The following is a 17,909-nucleotide window of genomic DNA, read 5'->3' on the forward strand; positions in this document are numbered from 1 at the left end:
CTTACAAATGTGATTATGTCTCCATCAACACTTAAAATTCCACATGTAGATGCATTACCTGCAATCGCCTACTTTGCCCCAAAAGATCCATCTCTGAATAGACCTTTAAAAGTGGCTTTTATCTTCTATTCCATTCTAGATGGGATCCTATTGATTAAAATCTGTCTCTTCATAGTTACTCTTTTTCTACAACTTACCCTACAGTTTGGTGAGCTGACCAGAATGCCAAATTCAGGAAAATTTTGTGAGCTCAAGCATAATTCCTACCTTCATGAAAGTACACAAAAGGCAGGATAAGAAACAGTGTTCCACATCAGCCCATTTTTAAATCAAAGGTCTCGTGGAGGATCTAAAAGCACGACTAGGAGAGAAAAGAAAAGTATCTGGGAAGTGTTAAGATGTCTTCAGGAACAGAGCCTTAGGGGTAAATAATTTTGCAATGAAACTTTGTCATTAGACTGAATGTTTTAAGGTGGCTGAACCTTCCTGAATGTTTCAAATTGAAACATATGTTAAATAAATCCCTATACATATATTTAAAGGAAAAGCCACTGATTTCTAAGTCTGATTGCTGAGTCATCCATGATGATCTGTTTTAGCAGTATAGAAACATTTTTTTTATTTTTTTTTTTAGTTTTTTTCAGAACAGCAGCAGGAAGGCTAGATTTTTAAGAGCAGTAGAAATTGAAAATTCCTTTGTGCTCTCAAGTCAGCTTTTCTATAGCCATATTCATCAACTTTTTTTTTTTCAGTGCTCAGTTTCAGCTTTAATTTTTTTTGAAGAACAGTACTTAATAGCACTAAGTCTCGTTTCATATTAAGAAGTATGCCCAACTGCCTGGCCACATACATCATAAGCCTGTGGTGTGACCCATAGCAGATGAGCAGGAAAAAATGTGGTTGCTGAATGCAATTCCCATCTTCAGCATAGCCAGGAGGCGCGTCAGTTTCTGAATTTCCCATCCATGTCCATATGCAAGTCTGCATATACTTTACAGGGGAAACTAATGTGAGGTCTGAGCTCTGGCTACAGGAATAATCAACTCAGCCTATAATTGATAACCCTTTTTCCAAGTAACAATTTAGGAAGATACAAACTGTATTAGTAGGCCTGATACAGGCAGCTGTTTTTAGCAATCATCTTTTCAATGTTGTTGTCCAGGATGTAAAGTTATCAGATAAAGATAAAATATCATGACTTTCAAGGCATTGCTGAAGCTGAGTATTGTGTTCCTTTTTCCTAGAATTGAATGTATGCTATAGGAATTAAAAAATTAATTTGAACAACTTATCTGGAATCTAGTCACTTCTTGGTTGTATAAACATTGCAGACCACTTCAGCTTTATTCTTTTGATTTATAATATCATTAAAATTCCTCAGCAGAAATATTTCCTGGCAATCACTGTAAAGGATTTATTGGCCTAAATAATGTATGTGCTGTAGGTATAATGTTTTACAAGAAAACTCCTATCTCTAAATGCTTTGAGACTGACAGTGGGATGTGGGTTTTTAGCAGGTTAATTTAATGATTTGTAAAATGAAGTTGACAATAACTTCTAAGTAATACTTTAATAGCATGGGTACTGTACCCACTGGAGCAATTTCCATGATGCAGCATTTTGTTGTGGTGGCTGAGCTCAGCAGCTGCTGTATCTTTCCTGCTATATGATTTTTATTTTTTTTTTCCTCCTAGGATTTGATACCAGCATTTTGCCAATTTGCAAAGACTCCCTTGGCTGGATGTTTAACAGGCTTGATACAAACTATGACCTGCTGTTGGACCAGTCAGAGCTTGGAAGCATTTACCTTGACAAGAATGAGCCGTGCACTAGGGCGTTCTTCAACTCTTGTGACACGTACAAGGACAGTTTGATATCTAACAATGAGTGGTGCTACTGCTTCCAAAGACAGCAAGGTAAAAGACGAGAACAACCTGCATATGCATGTATATGACTGACCTTTTTGTAGTGCTTTATAATATTATTTTTTTTACTGTGCTAGGATTACAGTGAACTACAAGCTCTTAAATGCTGTACCTTTAATTTGTGTTAAGGTTTTTGACCTGTTGTGAATACCTAAAATGAAGAAAAAAGAAAAAGATTTTTAAAAATGATCAATGAAAGGCTTGCTAGAAATTCAAGGATTCTAAAGAGTGTGCAAAACAGCAGCTAATGCTTTTACAGCAATATTGTTTCTCATACCAACTTCCATGTATGCAGGGAAGAGAGACCAAAATAAAGAAAAAGAAATTGTGTAAATTATTTCTTTCCCCATCTACTTTGGCTAAAATATAGAATTTTATTTTTTTTATTGCTAAAGTAGAGCATCTTAATATTCTTTTTTGCAAGCCTATTAAAATAACTGAATGAACATTATGGATGACATTTCTGGTCATTTGGACCTAGAACCATTTGATTTTTACTACCTAGATAAATCTCCTCTAATGCCCTGGTGTGATTTGGTTAAATAAACAAACAGAACCTATAAGCATTATTTCCCTGAGGATCATGTAACAGTTTTTGATTTAAGAGAGACATAAATTATGTAATCAAACTAGTCTCAATGAATCAAAGAACTTACTCATTAAATATTGGCGGCACTGGACTGAATTGCCCCCTCATTTTTCTTAACATGAGGGAGATTTTCAAAGGGACAATAAATGGCAAACAGGGCCCGAATTTCTACTGCTCTAGAGAAGCAAAGCCTGATTTAGTGGAAAGCTTGCAAAGTCAATTCAGTGTTTCTGAAAATCTCACTTGTGCCCCTAAAACTCCTGTAATAAATTTCCATTATTGTTCATTTGACTGACTTCTGTGGAAATAAAAGTTTATTATTTCACATCTGCCAGTTGTAAATTGGAACAAAAATAAAGCTGTACTGCTGTAGATAGATATTAAATAGAATACTTCTTGTCTTTGTAACTTCATAGTTTAAAAGTTAACATTTAATCTTTCAAGACACCGTTTGTTTTATAGTAGAACAATATTTCTCTCAGAGTGTGCTGATAACAAAATTAGTAAATGACAAATTACTCATCCCAGAAGTAAAGTAGAAGAACATAACATGTTTTGTTTAATTGTCTTTAAAGAAACCTGCCACCACAATAATTTCAGCTTAATATATAAATACCCTTACTCTTTGGAGGGTAGCACAATTCTTTTCAATTGGTAGAGAAAGTACAGCCTGTGTGGTCCAAGGTTCTTCTATTAATTGCCTCTTCTACCAGTTCCATATTATGTGTGTACAGCATAACCAGGGCATTAAGAAAGCACTTCCACGGATTAGTTTCAAGTAGTTCTTTATTCTGTGTGCTATAAATACTGTTTGTCTAAAGGGTAGTATGAAGACTGATCTAAACCTACTGAATTATATTAATGGTACCCAAAAATCTCAAAATCTGACATCCAGCTTTCTGTGATACTAATTCTCTGCACGAAAAAATCCAACATCATCAAACTTCTCTTCACTCTTCTCTCACTGACTTTATGATGTTGTTGTGATAAGGTGATGATTTAAAACAGATTAGATAGTGTGCAATACCACAGAGCAGATAGTAAAAAGGATATGTCCTTTTTGGTTGTATGAGGTGAAATCTCAGTTGTTTTTTCTCAATCCTTACGTGTTAAATATGCAGTCCACCCAAATTAGTGCTGTCAGCAAAATTTGTAGTCTTCTTTTTGAAGGTATAAGGAAGAAAAAAAAAACTTATAGCCTTCTTTTGTCACATCTTAGTATTAGCTCTTGCACAACTGAGTCCTAATTCCCTAGTTATTAGTGACCCGCTGCATTCTCTATTCATAATTTTCAGTGTTATGCTAAACCATGTAGCATGTTTTTGTTTCATTATGTTTTACCTGATTGAAGAATCTAAGTGAGAGCTTTAACAAGTCTTTTTCTATTAATAGCAAAAAGATGACTAAGTAGAGAAATGCAGTGGCTTCTTTTTTTTCTTTTTTTACTTAAGTAAGTTGATGTTAACAATGCTTCAAGCCATGTAGCACTGCTGTTGCTTTATTATGTTCAATGTGATTACAAAATTTAGTGACCAGTATTTATCATACTTAGATAGAAATTCTATTGTGCTTTTGAAAAACACATAGTATTTACTCGAGCCATTATCTGAGATGCCTGTCTTGCTCTTTGGTCTTAGCTTCATAGTTCAAGACTGTCAGGAGGGGACAAATACGTGCAACTCTTCTTCTTTCTGCTTGAGGTCTCTGTTGATGCATTTCAGTAAACTAGTCCTCTTACTGCACATTACTCAAAACTAGCCAGTATAAGCAACTTATGAATTCTCGTCAGATCTTTTTGTGCTCAAAATAATGATCTTGTAGTAGTTGTCCACCTTGACTAATTGTTAAATGCTTATGCAGGGCTCAGTGGTGTTTACTGCATGGTTTTCCTTGGCCTTATTCTGCTTTAGGTGTGGTTTAATATTTCTGAGATAAATCCAAGATAATAGAATGCATTTCTGCTATACTTCAAAATCTTCACTTTGCCAGTGCTCTTACGTAAGTCTTCCTGTATGCTTTGGTCACTATCGCCCTCTAGTTTCAACTATAATTCATGCAAGTGCCTCAGTGCCCATCTTCAGAATTAATTTTCTTGTTTGTTTAACTGTAGTTTAGCACTTAAGTACTGATCTAAATGCTGGAGCACTTGCAGTCTCACACTTGGTATAGTTTGAATGGTTTTCTGCCAGTACTTCATTATTATTACTGTCTTGGTTTTGTTTCATCATGCCTTTGGAGAGTATTCCCAATTATGCTGGAAATATTAATGTTTAACACCTAAGTATTTACTGCAGGCCTCTGCATGGACCCATTAGTCCAGCACTCTATAGATGCCATTTTCTTACAGGATTTTCTGTCTGTCAAAGCTGGAAGACATCCTTATGATGCTAAAATCAGACCATCTTAGACAAGATGATTTGATTAATGCTTCAAATCCCTCACATCCAAGCCTTGGTTGTCCAAGAAAATTGTAATAGCACAGGTAGCCACTAATCTTCAGTGGACCATATGCCAGAATCTAGAGGTTCTACCAAATATTATCTACTTTATAGATGGGAAAAATCACTGTTTTGTTATTGGATGGAATGGAGAATCTGTGAAATATGGAGGATTACTGTGTGGTAGCAGCTCCTTGAGTTGTGCCTCTTAAACAAATCATGGATTCTCTTTGTCAAATCTACCAGTTTTACTCCTATTGCTCAGTTCATATACCTCTTTTTGATAAAACAAAGCTTAAATGTACTAGCCTTGCAGCATCTCTTAACATGACTGAATATTGATGTCTCAAGGGCCAGTATTAATAACATGCAATATGTGCAGTATTCTGGTGTACATCAGTGCTTTGAGCACTGAAGAGCTATGGATGGCTGCTGCTAAGTGGTTGAATAATCACTCATAACAATGCAGTGATATTGTTAGAAAGAAATTCCTGACACATCTTCAGAAATAGACTAAGGATGAGGGCAATTAAGTCTCTTACTTACATTCAGATTATTAGAAAGACTGATGTCAGATTCATTTCTATTTCAAAGAAAGCCATTACACTGATTTTTTTCATAAAGGAATTTTTTCTCCTTGGCTCAAGACTCCCAAAAGTTGGCCAGTTAAAAAAAAAGCTTCAAAGGAAGCTTTTCCAGACTCAAGAACTAACTGGAAAAGGGAGGAAAGCATTATAATTTGGAAAGAGAGGAAAAAGGATATGCTGTGGATCAAAAGGAGTTGGTTGAACTTCTAGCCTGCCATTCTCTTTGACAGTTTTAAGTACCAGAGTAATTTATTATCGTTAAGAGTTTTTGCTGCATTTATCCTGAGAAGAAAAATTTAAGTATGAGTCTTGAAGACCTAGCTTCTGACAAGAGTTTGGGGTAAGTAACTTTCTCATATTGCCTTATTAACATTTGGTTCATGGTATTCCTTTTTCTAATTATATCGACAAAGATCTGTAAATGAAGTGTGATTTGTTTGGGTTTGTGTGTTGGTTTTTGTATGTTGTTTTTTTTTTCTTGTAGTGCTCCTGTGCACAACTCTGTGTTTCCAATTTAGGATGCTTTGTCATAGAACAAAATTAATGTATTTTTCCTATCTGACTAGTTCTTCTTTTTCAACATACTCTTTGGAAGGTTTCTTTTGGTTTCTATTTACACTGTTAGCTAAGAGCTCATCAATAATATCAAGGCCTATTGGTATATCAAGACTATGCCAGACAGGAGTCTGAGTTTACCAGAAATGTGTTTTTGATCCTCAGTTTGTCTAGGCATTTGTCACCAGAGTTTGAACATTTCCATGAGGAATGCACCTCCACATACTAGGTCTTCCTGACTATGTTCGTTTGTTTGTCTTGGACTGCTCCCAACTGGCTGAAAGGATGAGCGCTCTTGGTTTCTTTTAGAAAGAATTCAGGAAAGAGTGTTCTGGAGTATCACCACTCAAATGGTGATCTTTGGCTACCCCTTACCTTACATAGTGCCTGGTTTATAGACTATGTGTATGCTTCATCAGTAAGCCAGAACAATTTTGTTTATCTTTAAACTAGCTCAGAAGGTATTTTCTGTCTGTCTGTATGGGAAAAGTATGGTTTCCACAATATTTCAGAAGGGAGTCAGAGTTAATTGCATAGCAAAAAGATATTCTAAATAATCAGTCAGCTAAAAATGAAAATGTATGTAATATTAATAGAAGGTGTGATTTTAGCAAGATGTTATTGGAATATTGCCTTGGAATAGTATCAACTAAGGACACATGTGAGTAAACTGAGTAATACTACCCTGATGCAGAATGAGAAATGCCTGTGTGCTAATAGTCCAATGTAGCACACAATATCAGTGTTCAGAGATAAGAACATTACTGTCTTTGATTCTTTCACTTATTCAGCAGTAGTGTATAAACAACCATATCTTATTTCTTTCCCATGGATGGGACAAACTGTGACTTGCTTTTATAGACAGTAGAATAGTAAGTTATGCAGAACTGGAGTAAGCTATAACTTTGAAGAATGGAGAAGTGAATTTTAATACCTATAACAGTTAGACTCGATGATCTTAAAGGTCTCTTCCAACCAAAACAATTCTATGATTCTTCCTCTTAGAGCCATCTAAAAAGTGGCCATTGTTTTTTAACTCAGTTTGAACATGGGGCTTTTTACCATGGGATTCAGTCTTAAGTTGTTGCTGTTGAATCAATCTTACAGGCTTCAGTGGAGAAAATTCTTATTTTAGTACTGTAGTACATGAAATACTAAACATGAACATGTCTTCTAATAGGACAAAAGGGAAAGAATTAAAAAAACTGTTCTGTTTCTAACAAATCAGTAAGTCAAGCTTCACAGTCACACTCCTGTTTCTGTAGACTGACAGAGTGTGATAGAGTCTAGCATTCCTCAATACTCCAAACCAGTGACTAGATGCTCACTTACAGTTCAGTTACCTGGGAGTGGCCTTTCCACAAATCCATGGTAGTGCTCTAATTCATCATTCTGAAGCTGAAGGAAGGTGCTGTAGTTCTTTCATGTCAGAGCTTATATTATGACTGCTAATGTAGGATGTGTGTGTTTGCTAAGATCAGTAGTTAAGAGTGACCTGAAAATGTAGGAAACTGTGAAAATGTAGTCATATACTTACTTTCCCAGATACAGTGTAATCTGTTTAACATTTTTATGTGCTTTTAGACCCACCTTGCCAAACAGAACTCAGCAACATTCAGAAGCAGCAAGGAGGAAGGAAACTCCTAGGTGAGCCATAGATCATTCTTTTGATGGTTTTATTGCTTAACATAAATAACCCTAGTGAAACAGCAACATAAAATCAATATTAATCCAACAAAGATAGACTGCAGTAAATTTGAGCAACAAAATTTATGAAATTTTGGAAAGCTATTAAACTTAGCTATATTACCTTACCTACCAAAAGATATTATGTCTCTTTTATTACCCTAATAGAAGGTACATTTTTTACAGTTATAGAGGGAACAATCGAAGGCATTCCTAAATTAGTACCTCTGCTGAGCCTTTACCTGTAATAGTCTTTAAATAATTGAAATCTTTGTTGTAAATCAGTTTATATTGTATCAATATTACTGAAATGTAAAATCTTCATTTTACCACTAGCCATTGTATAGAAGCTGCAATGGAATGCTCAAAGTAGTCAAAACTGTATTTCTGCTAAGCAGGTTTTCTTTCCACTGCTGTACACTTCAAAATACTTTCATGTGGATCTTCTGTTCACTGTGGTTTGTCTGCATTTTATTTTTCTTTCCAAACGTTTCATTCCAAATGAAAAACAATGGATTATTCTGCTTCAGCCAAATCACTGCCTCACAAAATAAGTCCCTGATTGTGTCTTTTGTATTCTTGGTGAGGAGGAACCCTTTTGGCTAGAGAATTAATTTGCCTAGGTATTTTGTTGATAAAATTGGTCTGTTACACTGCAGTTGTTTTCTGTGGTGGGGTAATTAAATATTAATAGGTACCTAAATGGATTGTAAAATATGTAGTAAATAAATGTAGACTCTAAGGCTTATAGCAGATACTGCATTTGTCGTAGAAGCCTGGGCCCTTGTTATTCAGTCTTGTTTGTACTCCGCTGATTATTGAACATCCCATTCAGAGGTGGGTGCATTCTCCAGAATGCAGCAAAGATCTGGACTGAGACATCCAGGGAGAAAGGAATATGTATCAGGATCAATTAAAAATTTAAAGGTAGATTAGTCACTTCGTTTCTTGAAGTCAGTCCAAGATGTGTTATTTTCCCTTCTGCATTTGGTTCACTCGATTTCTGCTTAACCGAATTGAGTAACTTTAAACCGGTCGATGTAGAATCCAGATGAGAAAAAAGCAAAAGGTGATCACATTGTGCTATAGTTGTTCCATTGGCCAAGAGGCAGATTTTAATATTCTTTTTCAATGTTTATATATCACAGGACAGTACGTGCCATTATGTGATGAAGATGGGTACTACAAACCAAGTCAGTGCCACGGAAGCCTAGGGCAGTGCTGGTGTGTGGACAGATACGGCAATGAGGTCACAGGGTCCAGAACAAATGGTGCAGCAGAATGTGGTAAGTTAAGAACCCTTTCTTGCACTTAGTTTAGAGGTGCTGTTCCCTTTGATGACCTGTTGGATTAAATTTCTTCAGTCAGAGCAGATGTAGGACCCAACTACGTAGATTTTGAAACAAAACAAAAAAATACATAATTAGATCTAGCTGTTGCATCATATTTTTGCAACTTGTGTCACTGTCAGCTGTTAATAGACCTCATATATGTGCTTGGCATAGTGTATATAAACTTAAGTAAAATTAAGTAGCTAGAGGAGCATTAGACAAAGCTCCAAAATGTTTGATGAAATCCTTTTGGGTAATCAGCATGCTAGTGATTTCAGTTTGACATTTTTTTCAGTTTATATTGAGGGGATTGCCAAAAATTCCTAGCACACTAAATCTCTTCTTTTTTTTCCCCTTCCCTGCAGAACTGTACAAGTTCTTCCAAGAATTCCCACATCACCCATATTTAATGTCCCAAATACACAGACTAGCAATAAAACACTTTTCCTATTTTTTAAAGAATAGTCTTGTATTAATCCTTTCCAGTTTGTCTGCAACAAAAAGAACATAGCCCGAACACAATATTTGACAATAGGCTGAGGCCTGTTGTGCACCTAATTCAAGATCCTTACTAGATAATTGGACAGTTTTAGCTAGTTCAAGATAATGTATATGAATTGAACAACAGACTGTATTTTATTAGTAGTGTTTATTATCATCTCTGGGCCTAAATCTCTTTCTTTTGTTCCTGGCACTTATTGGAGTTCTTCAAATCCATAAAATTTATCTCCTTTTGTTCATATTGAGAAATATCAACAAAGAAGTTTTGTGGTATTTGTTTTATTTCTATAACACAGTGTGTAGTTTAAAATAAGTAATTGTCCTGAAACTATATGTTCCAGTGTGCTATTTTTATGCTTTATGTATATTGTGCTATAAATAGCCTCTTACGTTTCTTTTCTGTAACTGTCATCATACCTTTGTAGCTATTGATGTAGAGGCTTCAGGTGATTTTGCCTCTGGCGATTTCCATGCATGGGCAGATGAGGAAGATGATGAAGATGAAATAATAAATGATGAAGAGGAAGTTGAAGATGATGATGAAGATGAAGGAGATGATGACATTGATGATGATGATGGATATATTTGATGATATTAGATGGCTCATAAATGGTACCTTTCTAAATCAACAAGGTGACATTTCATAAAATCCCTTTGCTCTCCAGGATCAAAAAGATTCTAGCAAACAAGTATATTTTCTATGATTATTTCAAACATTGCAAGTGGAGTCGTAGATTATTTTTTTTTGTTAAATAAGAATAATTATATTATGTGCTTTTGAGTTTTTAAATTCCTCTGCACTGAAGAAAACACATTGGAAGTCTAGCCTGAAGAAAATAATGTTAATGTGTTACTGAACATATAAATGTACAAATGCACTGTAAAAACAACCAGGCTCTTTAAAACTCCAACAAAATTCTATTTGCCCTTACTGGAAACTGTGCATATCCTGTTCGGAGCACATACTGTAGCTTAACTTTAGTTCTGTCAGTGCTTTAGGCCCTGTGGGCTTTAAAAATTGTCCATTTAATCAAAAGTGTGTTACAGAAGAAATAACTTGGAGCATGAGTAGAGTCTCGCCATCTTTAATTAAGCAAAGGCATGGAGGAAAACTGTCAGGAAGGAAAAGTAAAGCTAAGTCCTCCATTGTGTATGCATTTTTAGTTGGTTTTTATTAGGAAATGGCTATGTTATTGGAAGGTTTTTTTTCAAAAGCAGTAGTGTGGACAAGCATGAGTTCTGTAATTTTAAGGTTTTCTTGTCCTACCTTATTTTTCTGTTTGTTTGTTTCATATCAGTATATAGAATTTACACAAAAACTGCTTCACCCTTTGTTGTTTCTCTGTATCTCCCTCTAATCAGATTAGCGTGAAATATTTTACATGGGGAAAAAAACTTGCTTACGATTTACCTTTGTACATGAGTATCTTTCAGAGTATTGGCACTTGCCCCAAAGTAGTTTTAAGTAACTGTAAAATGATACTTTAATTAATTCAGGAACAGTTTTGCATCTTAATTCATGTTTTCTGCTACTAGTGCAGGAACTTAGAGAACGTATTGTAAAGGTGCCTTGCAAAATAGATATAGAGAGGTTTTAGCATGTATATCAGTATAAGATGTTAGGCAATAGCTAAGCACACCCAGTTACCAAATTAATACCAGTATAGGTACTGCTGCTGGAATGAAAAAAATGGGTTATTTTGATTCCCCCACCCCTCATTGTTATGTAATTACCATGTGAACTGGATTATAATTAATTGTGTAGAGTAGCACTTCAGATTTAACTGTAGAGAAAATTACTTTAATCACTTTATGTTAGCATGTTAATTAATTGTGTAGACATTTTGGGACTCCACCGTCTTTGTTCATATCATATCTACTGCTTACTGTCCACAATAAACTGACATGACCTGTTATAATGTAATACTGGAGGTTGTATAGTTTCAAATTTGGATCATGGTTCCCCATCATTAATTATAAGGAAAAACTCAGTTTCTTCTTTTAACTAATTTTTACACCTTAAAAACTAAATTTAATATTTATCCTATATAATATTTAAAAGTAAAATGCATTTTGTTTTTTACTGTTTCTGTATAGTTTGCAAAATAAAGATTCTTGTAACTGACCTTTGAACATTATAGCCTATCATTTTGACTTTTTGCATAGTTTGAAATTTTGAAACAGGAAGAATTCACGTTTCAGATATATTTCACCTATTAAAATATGTATTGATTTGTATAAAGCCAATTATTAATGTTTTATTTCCAGTAAAGAATTTTTGACTAGTGAAAAATCCATAGGGAGCTTTTATTTTTTGGTATTTTTTTTCTTGCATTTTTGATAGCTTTGCTATGTACTTTTATGACATTGTCTTCATTACACAGTAAAGAAAGAGATTTCTTGTCCAACTCTGCCATAATTTGTGGGGCATATTTGTGTTATTTTCTTAAATAAAAGTAGTTAAGAATTTACCATTCTAATATAGTGGAATTTTATCAAAGAACAGTTTCATATGACTGAAATAAGCTGATATAAAGATTGATTTTAAATAAAGAAGCTAAAGAAAAAATGTTGTCTGTATTGGCTGATGTAGCAAGTACTGTTGTGAGATTTTTTTCTGATGTGATAAATGGTCATTAGATGACAAAGGAAAAAATTCATTAAAACTTGTGTTATTAGAAGAATTAAAAAACAGAAAAAGAATTCATAATGTGTGTAGCCTAATGGAATCGCAGTGTGGAGATCATTCTAAAATGAATGGTCATGCAGAATAGTACAAAAGAAATTTATATTCTTTCTTCCCTGGAAATTTCCCACTACACAGAAAGAGGAGGGAATCATAGAATAGTAGAGGTTGGAAAGGACCTCTGGAGATCATTTAGTCCAACCCCTCTGCCAAAGCAAGATCACCTAGAGCAGGCCATACAGGAATGCATGCAGGTATTTTGAATGTCTTTAGAGGAGAAGACTCTGCAACCTCTCTGGGCAGCCTGTTTCAGTGCTCCATCACCCTTAGGGTAAAAACATTTTAACTCATGTTAAGGTGGAACTTCCTGTGTTCCGGTTTTTACTCATTGCACCTCATCCTATTACAGAGCACCACTAAAAAGTGCCTGCCCCCTTCTTCTTGACACATACTCTTCAGATTTTTGTAAACATTAATAAGATCCCCTCTCAGTCTTATCTTCTCCAGACTAAACAGCCCCAGGGTCTCTCAGCCTTTCCCTGTAAGACAGATGCTCCAGTCCCTTAACCATCCTCATAGCCTTCCATTGGACGACTGTAGTATTTCACTGTCTTTAGTCCCTGAGTGGTAAAGTTACCCATCATAAATTCTGGAAAGAGTTAAGGTAGGTAAATATACTGAAGAATGTGACATTGGAGATTCAGGTAATTTTTGAGAATTTTTGTGATCCAAAAGCAAAACAGCCACAACAAAAGCTTGAACTGTTTCTCATTCACAAGGACAGCCAGGCAAGAAATTGAAGCTTCCTTTAAAAAAAAAATTAGATGTTTGTCTATGGATTAATGTTATGGTGCTGATTTTTTTCGTGATACCAAATAAACTGAAAACCACTGCAGCATTGCAGAAATGCATGAAATCAGGAGCAGGTAGAATAAATAAAGGTAAAAGCTGGTAATAAAATCACTAACTAAACCATTTAGAAACTCTTCCCTTCTTTCTGTCATGTCAACAAATTTTCACAAAGGTATGTCCTTACGTGACTACAGCAGGAAGCCCTTGATTTGAAAAAGTCATTTCTGTAGTGCCACTGTCACTTGGTTTTTTTCATTATAATTGTGCATATATATGTATGTATGTACATGCTTAAAAATACACAAAGATACTGATGTAAATTTGGAGATTTTCAGACACCGATTAATTGTTGAGCCTTTCCAAAAATTATATGGAATTGCAATGCTCAGATTTACTGAAAATTAAGGAGTAATTCCTTTATTAGAATAAACCTTTATTAGAATAAACCAAACCAGGTTGGAAGAGACCTTCAAGATCATCGTGTCCAACCCATCAACCAATCCAACCCACCCAAACAGCTAACCCATGGCACCAAGCACCCCGTCAAGTCTCCTTCTGAACACCTTCAATGACGGCGACTCCACCACCTCCCCGGGCAACCCATTCCATAGCGCAATCACTCTTTCTGTATAGAACTTCTTCCTAACATCCAACCTGAACCTCCCCTGGCGCAGCCTGAGACTGTGTCCTCTTGTTCTGGTACTGGGTGCCTGGGAGAAGAGACCATCATCAGCCTGTCTACAACCTCCCTTCAGGTAGTTGTAGAGAGTGATAAGGTCACCCCTAAGTCTCCTCTTCTCCAGGCTAAGCAGCCCCAGCTCCCTCAGCCTCTCCTCATAGGGCTTGTGTTCCAAACCCCTCACCAACTTTGTTGCTCTTCTCTGGACTCGTTCCAGCAAGTCAACATCCTTCCTAAACTGAGGGGCCCAGAACTGGACACAGTACTCAAGGTGTGGCCTAACCAGTGCAGTGTACAGGGGCAGAATGACCTCCCTGCTCCTGCTGGCCACACTGTTCTTGATGCAGGCCAGGATGCCATTGGCCCTCTTGGCTGCCTGGGCACACTGCAGGCTCATGTTAAGCCTACCATCAACCAGCACCCCCAGATCCCTCTCTGCCTGGCTGCTCTCTAGCCACTCTGACCCCAGCCTGTAGCACTGCATGGGGTTGTTGTGGCCAATGTGCAGAACCCGGCATTTGGATGTGTTAAATCTCATGCCGTTGGATTCTGCCCATCTGTCCAGCCTGTCCAGGTCTCTCTGCAGAGCCTCTCTACCCTCCAGCAGATCAACTCTTGCCCCCAGCTTGGTGTCGTCAGCAAATTTACTGATGATGGACTCAATGCCCTCATCCAGATCATCAATAAAGATGTTAAAGAGCACAGGGCCCAGCACTGATCCTTGGGGCACACCACTAGTGACTGGTTGCCAGCTGGATGTGGCACCATTCACCACCACTCTCTGGGCTCGGCCCTCCAGCCAGTTCCTAACCCATCGCAGTGTGCTCCCGTCCAAGCCATGGGCTGACAGCTTGGCCAGCAGTTTGCTATGGGGGACGGTGTCAAAGGCCTTGCTGAGGTCCAGGTAGACTACATCAACAGGCCTCCCCACATCCACCAGGCGGGTCACCTGATCATAGAAGGAGATCAGGTTGGTCAGGCAGGACCTGCCCTTCCTAAATCCATGCTGGCTAGGCCTGATCCCTTGGCCATCCTGTAAGTGTTGTGTTATTGAACTCAGGATGACCTGTTCCATGATCTTGCCTGGCAAGATTCAATGAAACAAACAAGTTTTAGTTTCTGCTGCTCTTACCGAATCTGAGAACATTCATACCATTCTGCCTCATGCCAGCTTCAAAAATGAAAATGCTGGCTGGAGCAAAGTATTATGGGGCTTGAAGTTCAGATTGTCACATGGAAGTTTTTTCCTCCGGTTGCTGCTTTTGGGTTCTTGGGTTTTTGGGTGTTGGACGGTGGCAAGACAAGTGGGAGTGGATTAGCTCACTGGTTTTCTTTTATGCTTTCTTTTGCCTGTATTTCTCTGTGCTTCTTTTGCAAATAGGCCAAGCTAAGGCAGTCCTGCATTGTGTTATTAATTAGATTATTAGCTAAGCTAATTGTGCATTTATGTTATTTATTCAGTAAGTTCCTATCTCTTTATCTCAACCTGAGTTTTTGTGTGTTACTTTTCCCTCACTTCTGTGTTGGGGGAGCAGGCAGGTTAACCAATTGTTTTGCTTTAAACCATTACAGATAGCTTGAATTTTATGTAGTAGAAATTGCATTACTATTTTATATCTGGTTTGGTAACTTTCATTTATATTGGCAATACTGGCAGAAAAAGCATTGCCTTCTAAGCTTTCTTTATCAGTTTTCTAAGGATAAATGAAATGTCAGTGCTGGCACAAGGTACATCCTAAGGCCAAACACTTTACAGTTTGCTCCTATGAGTCATAGACTTGACTTACACCATAAGCACTAACTGCCCAGTTAACTGTTCTCTGACCATATTTAGACTTCAATTAATAGTGGAGTCCTCTCCACATTTTTTTTTGACACTGGGACTCTCAATAGCAGATTCTTAGCTAGTACAAAGAAAAGCATTTGTGTTTTTTGTTGTGGTTTGGTTTCATCTGAGGTATTTTGCTGCTGTCTGTATTATTAGCTTAAATATTTATTGTATGTTGGCTGTCAGGAAAGAAAGGTTATTATGGCTAAGCAATGAAGAGAATCATGCTTTGAGTAGCTCAGTGCTTTTGACAGAAACAGGCATGTTTGTTAGTGACAGCAGGGGCTGAGAGACTGTCAGCATGCTGCGAGATCTCTGATTAAGTCTGTAGTTACAATGTGATGTGTCAGCTTAAGGATAAAAGAACTTTGTATTATTTCCAATGGAAAGAATGATCTATGGGATGTTACAGTTTTTATTACCTATTCTCTACAGTTTTTTTTATTCAGAAGCAAAATGCAGAAGCCTTTACACAATTTGCAAGTAATTAATCATCTGATAAATGATATTTTTTGTCTGGCAAAGAACTGAAGTAAAAGTCTTGCCATATTGACTAAATATTGCAAACAGTAAAGTTCCTTGTGTGGTAAGTGCTGCATGTATCTTAAGGTCAAATTCTTTCACATTGGGAGTTTTAAATGCCATTCTTGAACTTCGGTCTGCCTATGGTAGCTTGGTGAGTGGCTATTGGACTGGTAAGAGAGCAAACTTCTTAGTTCTTTTATTGTCTAGTTAATCCTCTAAACACATAATAATTAGCAAATTCTCACATTTTTACCCCTGTATTGGTGGAAAAAAAGTACAGTACCTGGCCTAAAAAGAGATTAAAAAAAATAACAAATCACTGTTTGTTAATTTATAAATAATCTGTGATGAAGTTACCAGTGAGTCTGTACAATGTCTAGAATATACATACAGCCAAGCAGTGAATATACCTTCCAGGATTTATATTCATTTCCACTGTGACAAGGTAGCTGCACTATAAAACCCAATAAAGAATTGACATTAATACGCTTGGTCCACATTTGTTATCTGTTGCTATTTCTGGGCTGCATGTGTCCCTTCAGCTATAAATCAACACTACAGATGTTCTTAACTGTCCACTGCTAAGAGTACTCTGTTTTTTTTATCCCCCACACAGTTCTGTTTGCGGGGTGATGGAGTTGCATTGCATTGGAAACTTGATACTACTCCTCTTTGGAGCAAATAGCAGGTTTAGAAAATATTTTTCATTTCAGTTTTCCATCTTCTTGTGAAAATACAGTGTGGCCAGTAAAGGAGCAGCGGAGAAGTACCTTGGGACTGTACAGTGGTGCACAAGGACAGGCATGCAGGACAAAGAGGGTAATGGCATTTTTGTTGATCTAGTGAAAACTTTCATATATATTGGTCTAATTATAGTTAAATGCCAAATGCGAGTGGGAAATCATTTAAATTCCCTTAGCCAGATGGTCTAATTTGTTTATCATTTAAAGCACTTTGATTTGAACATTTTGAAAGGGCCTGATGCTCATTTTACCATTTTAAGTTTTACAGAAAGGTGGGAGGGCAGTTTATTTCATGCTCAGAATTTTACAGTGTGGGTGTGAAGTGAGAACCGAAAAGAACTGCCAGCATCTTGCTGTTATAGTAATAAGCTGGACATGATTGCCTACTTGTGCATTCCTGACGCTAGAGAGAAGCCATTAGGAGAGCAAAATCTCCTTAGCCACCCTCTTTTAAAACATGTAGATTTATACTGTTTTTTCTCTCTCTCTCCTTGCAATACAAAGTGGGTATGGATTACTGCAGTGGCCCTGACCTGTTGTGGCAGTTTAGGCTGGGTGCCTCCTGTTACTGCCACGTAAGTTACACTTCTGTTTAGTTTTCTGTTTTTAAACAAGGAAGAAAGCCTCATCAAGTCAAACTTCATGCATGGCTGGACTCTTGAGACTAGTTAACTGACCTTCTCTAATGGAGAAGATCTCTTTAGGAGATCTGACATGAGTTATCTCTGAACATCTACTAGATACTGACTTGCTGGGGTTCTGGATGTTTTCCCCTTGGAGTGTTAACTGGCCTTTCCTCCAACTGTTTTGTAGCAAATGAAGTATAAAGCCCCCGGACACTAAGGGATTAATAGGCTGAGGCCTACTATCCCAAATGTGATGTACAAATGTGTTTATCTGGAAAAAACACCATCAGGGTAAAAGGATTTTGTATTCTCTGTCGTTACAAGGATTTGGAAAGGTTTACTGAGGTCAGTAGCAATG

The 17,909-nt window shown here is 36.8% G+C and overlaps 1 protein-coding gene across 1 annotated transcript in view; it reads left to right on the forward strand.

Moving 5' to 3' along the window:
• SPOCK3 (SPARC (osteonectin), cwcv and kazal like domains proteoglycan 3) overlaps positions 1-12,092 on the forward strand; it is a 129,915-nt gene extending 117,823 nt beyond the window's left edge. Inside the window, exons 8-11 of the mRNA XM_068137125.1 lie at positions 1,695-1,916; positions 7,679-7,741; positions 8,929-9,066; positions 10,038-12,092. Coding sequence (XP_067993226.1) covers positions 1,695-1,916; positions 7,679-7,741; positions 8,929-9,066; positions 10,038-10,201 — 587 coding nt within the window. The 3' untranslated portion in view covers positions 10,202-12,092. The remainder of the gene's footprint in view (positions 1-1,694; positions 1,917-7,678; positions 7,742-8,928; positions 9,067-10,037) is intronic.
• The last annotated feature ends 5,817 nt before the right edge of the window (positions 12,093-17,909 follow it).

Source organism: Melanerpes formicivorus, unplaced genomic scaffold, assembly GCF_026170545.1.
Source record: "Melanerpes formicivorus ecotype bairdi unplaced genomic scaffold, bMelFor1.0.p_v2 SCAF_4, whole genome shotgun sequence".
Taxonomy (NCBI): Eukaryota; Metazoa; Chordata; class Aves; order Piciformes; family Picidae; genus Melanerpes; species Melanerpes formicivorus.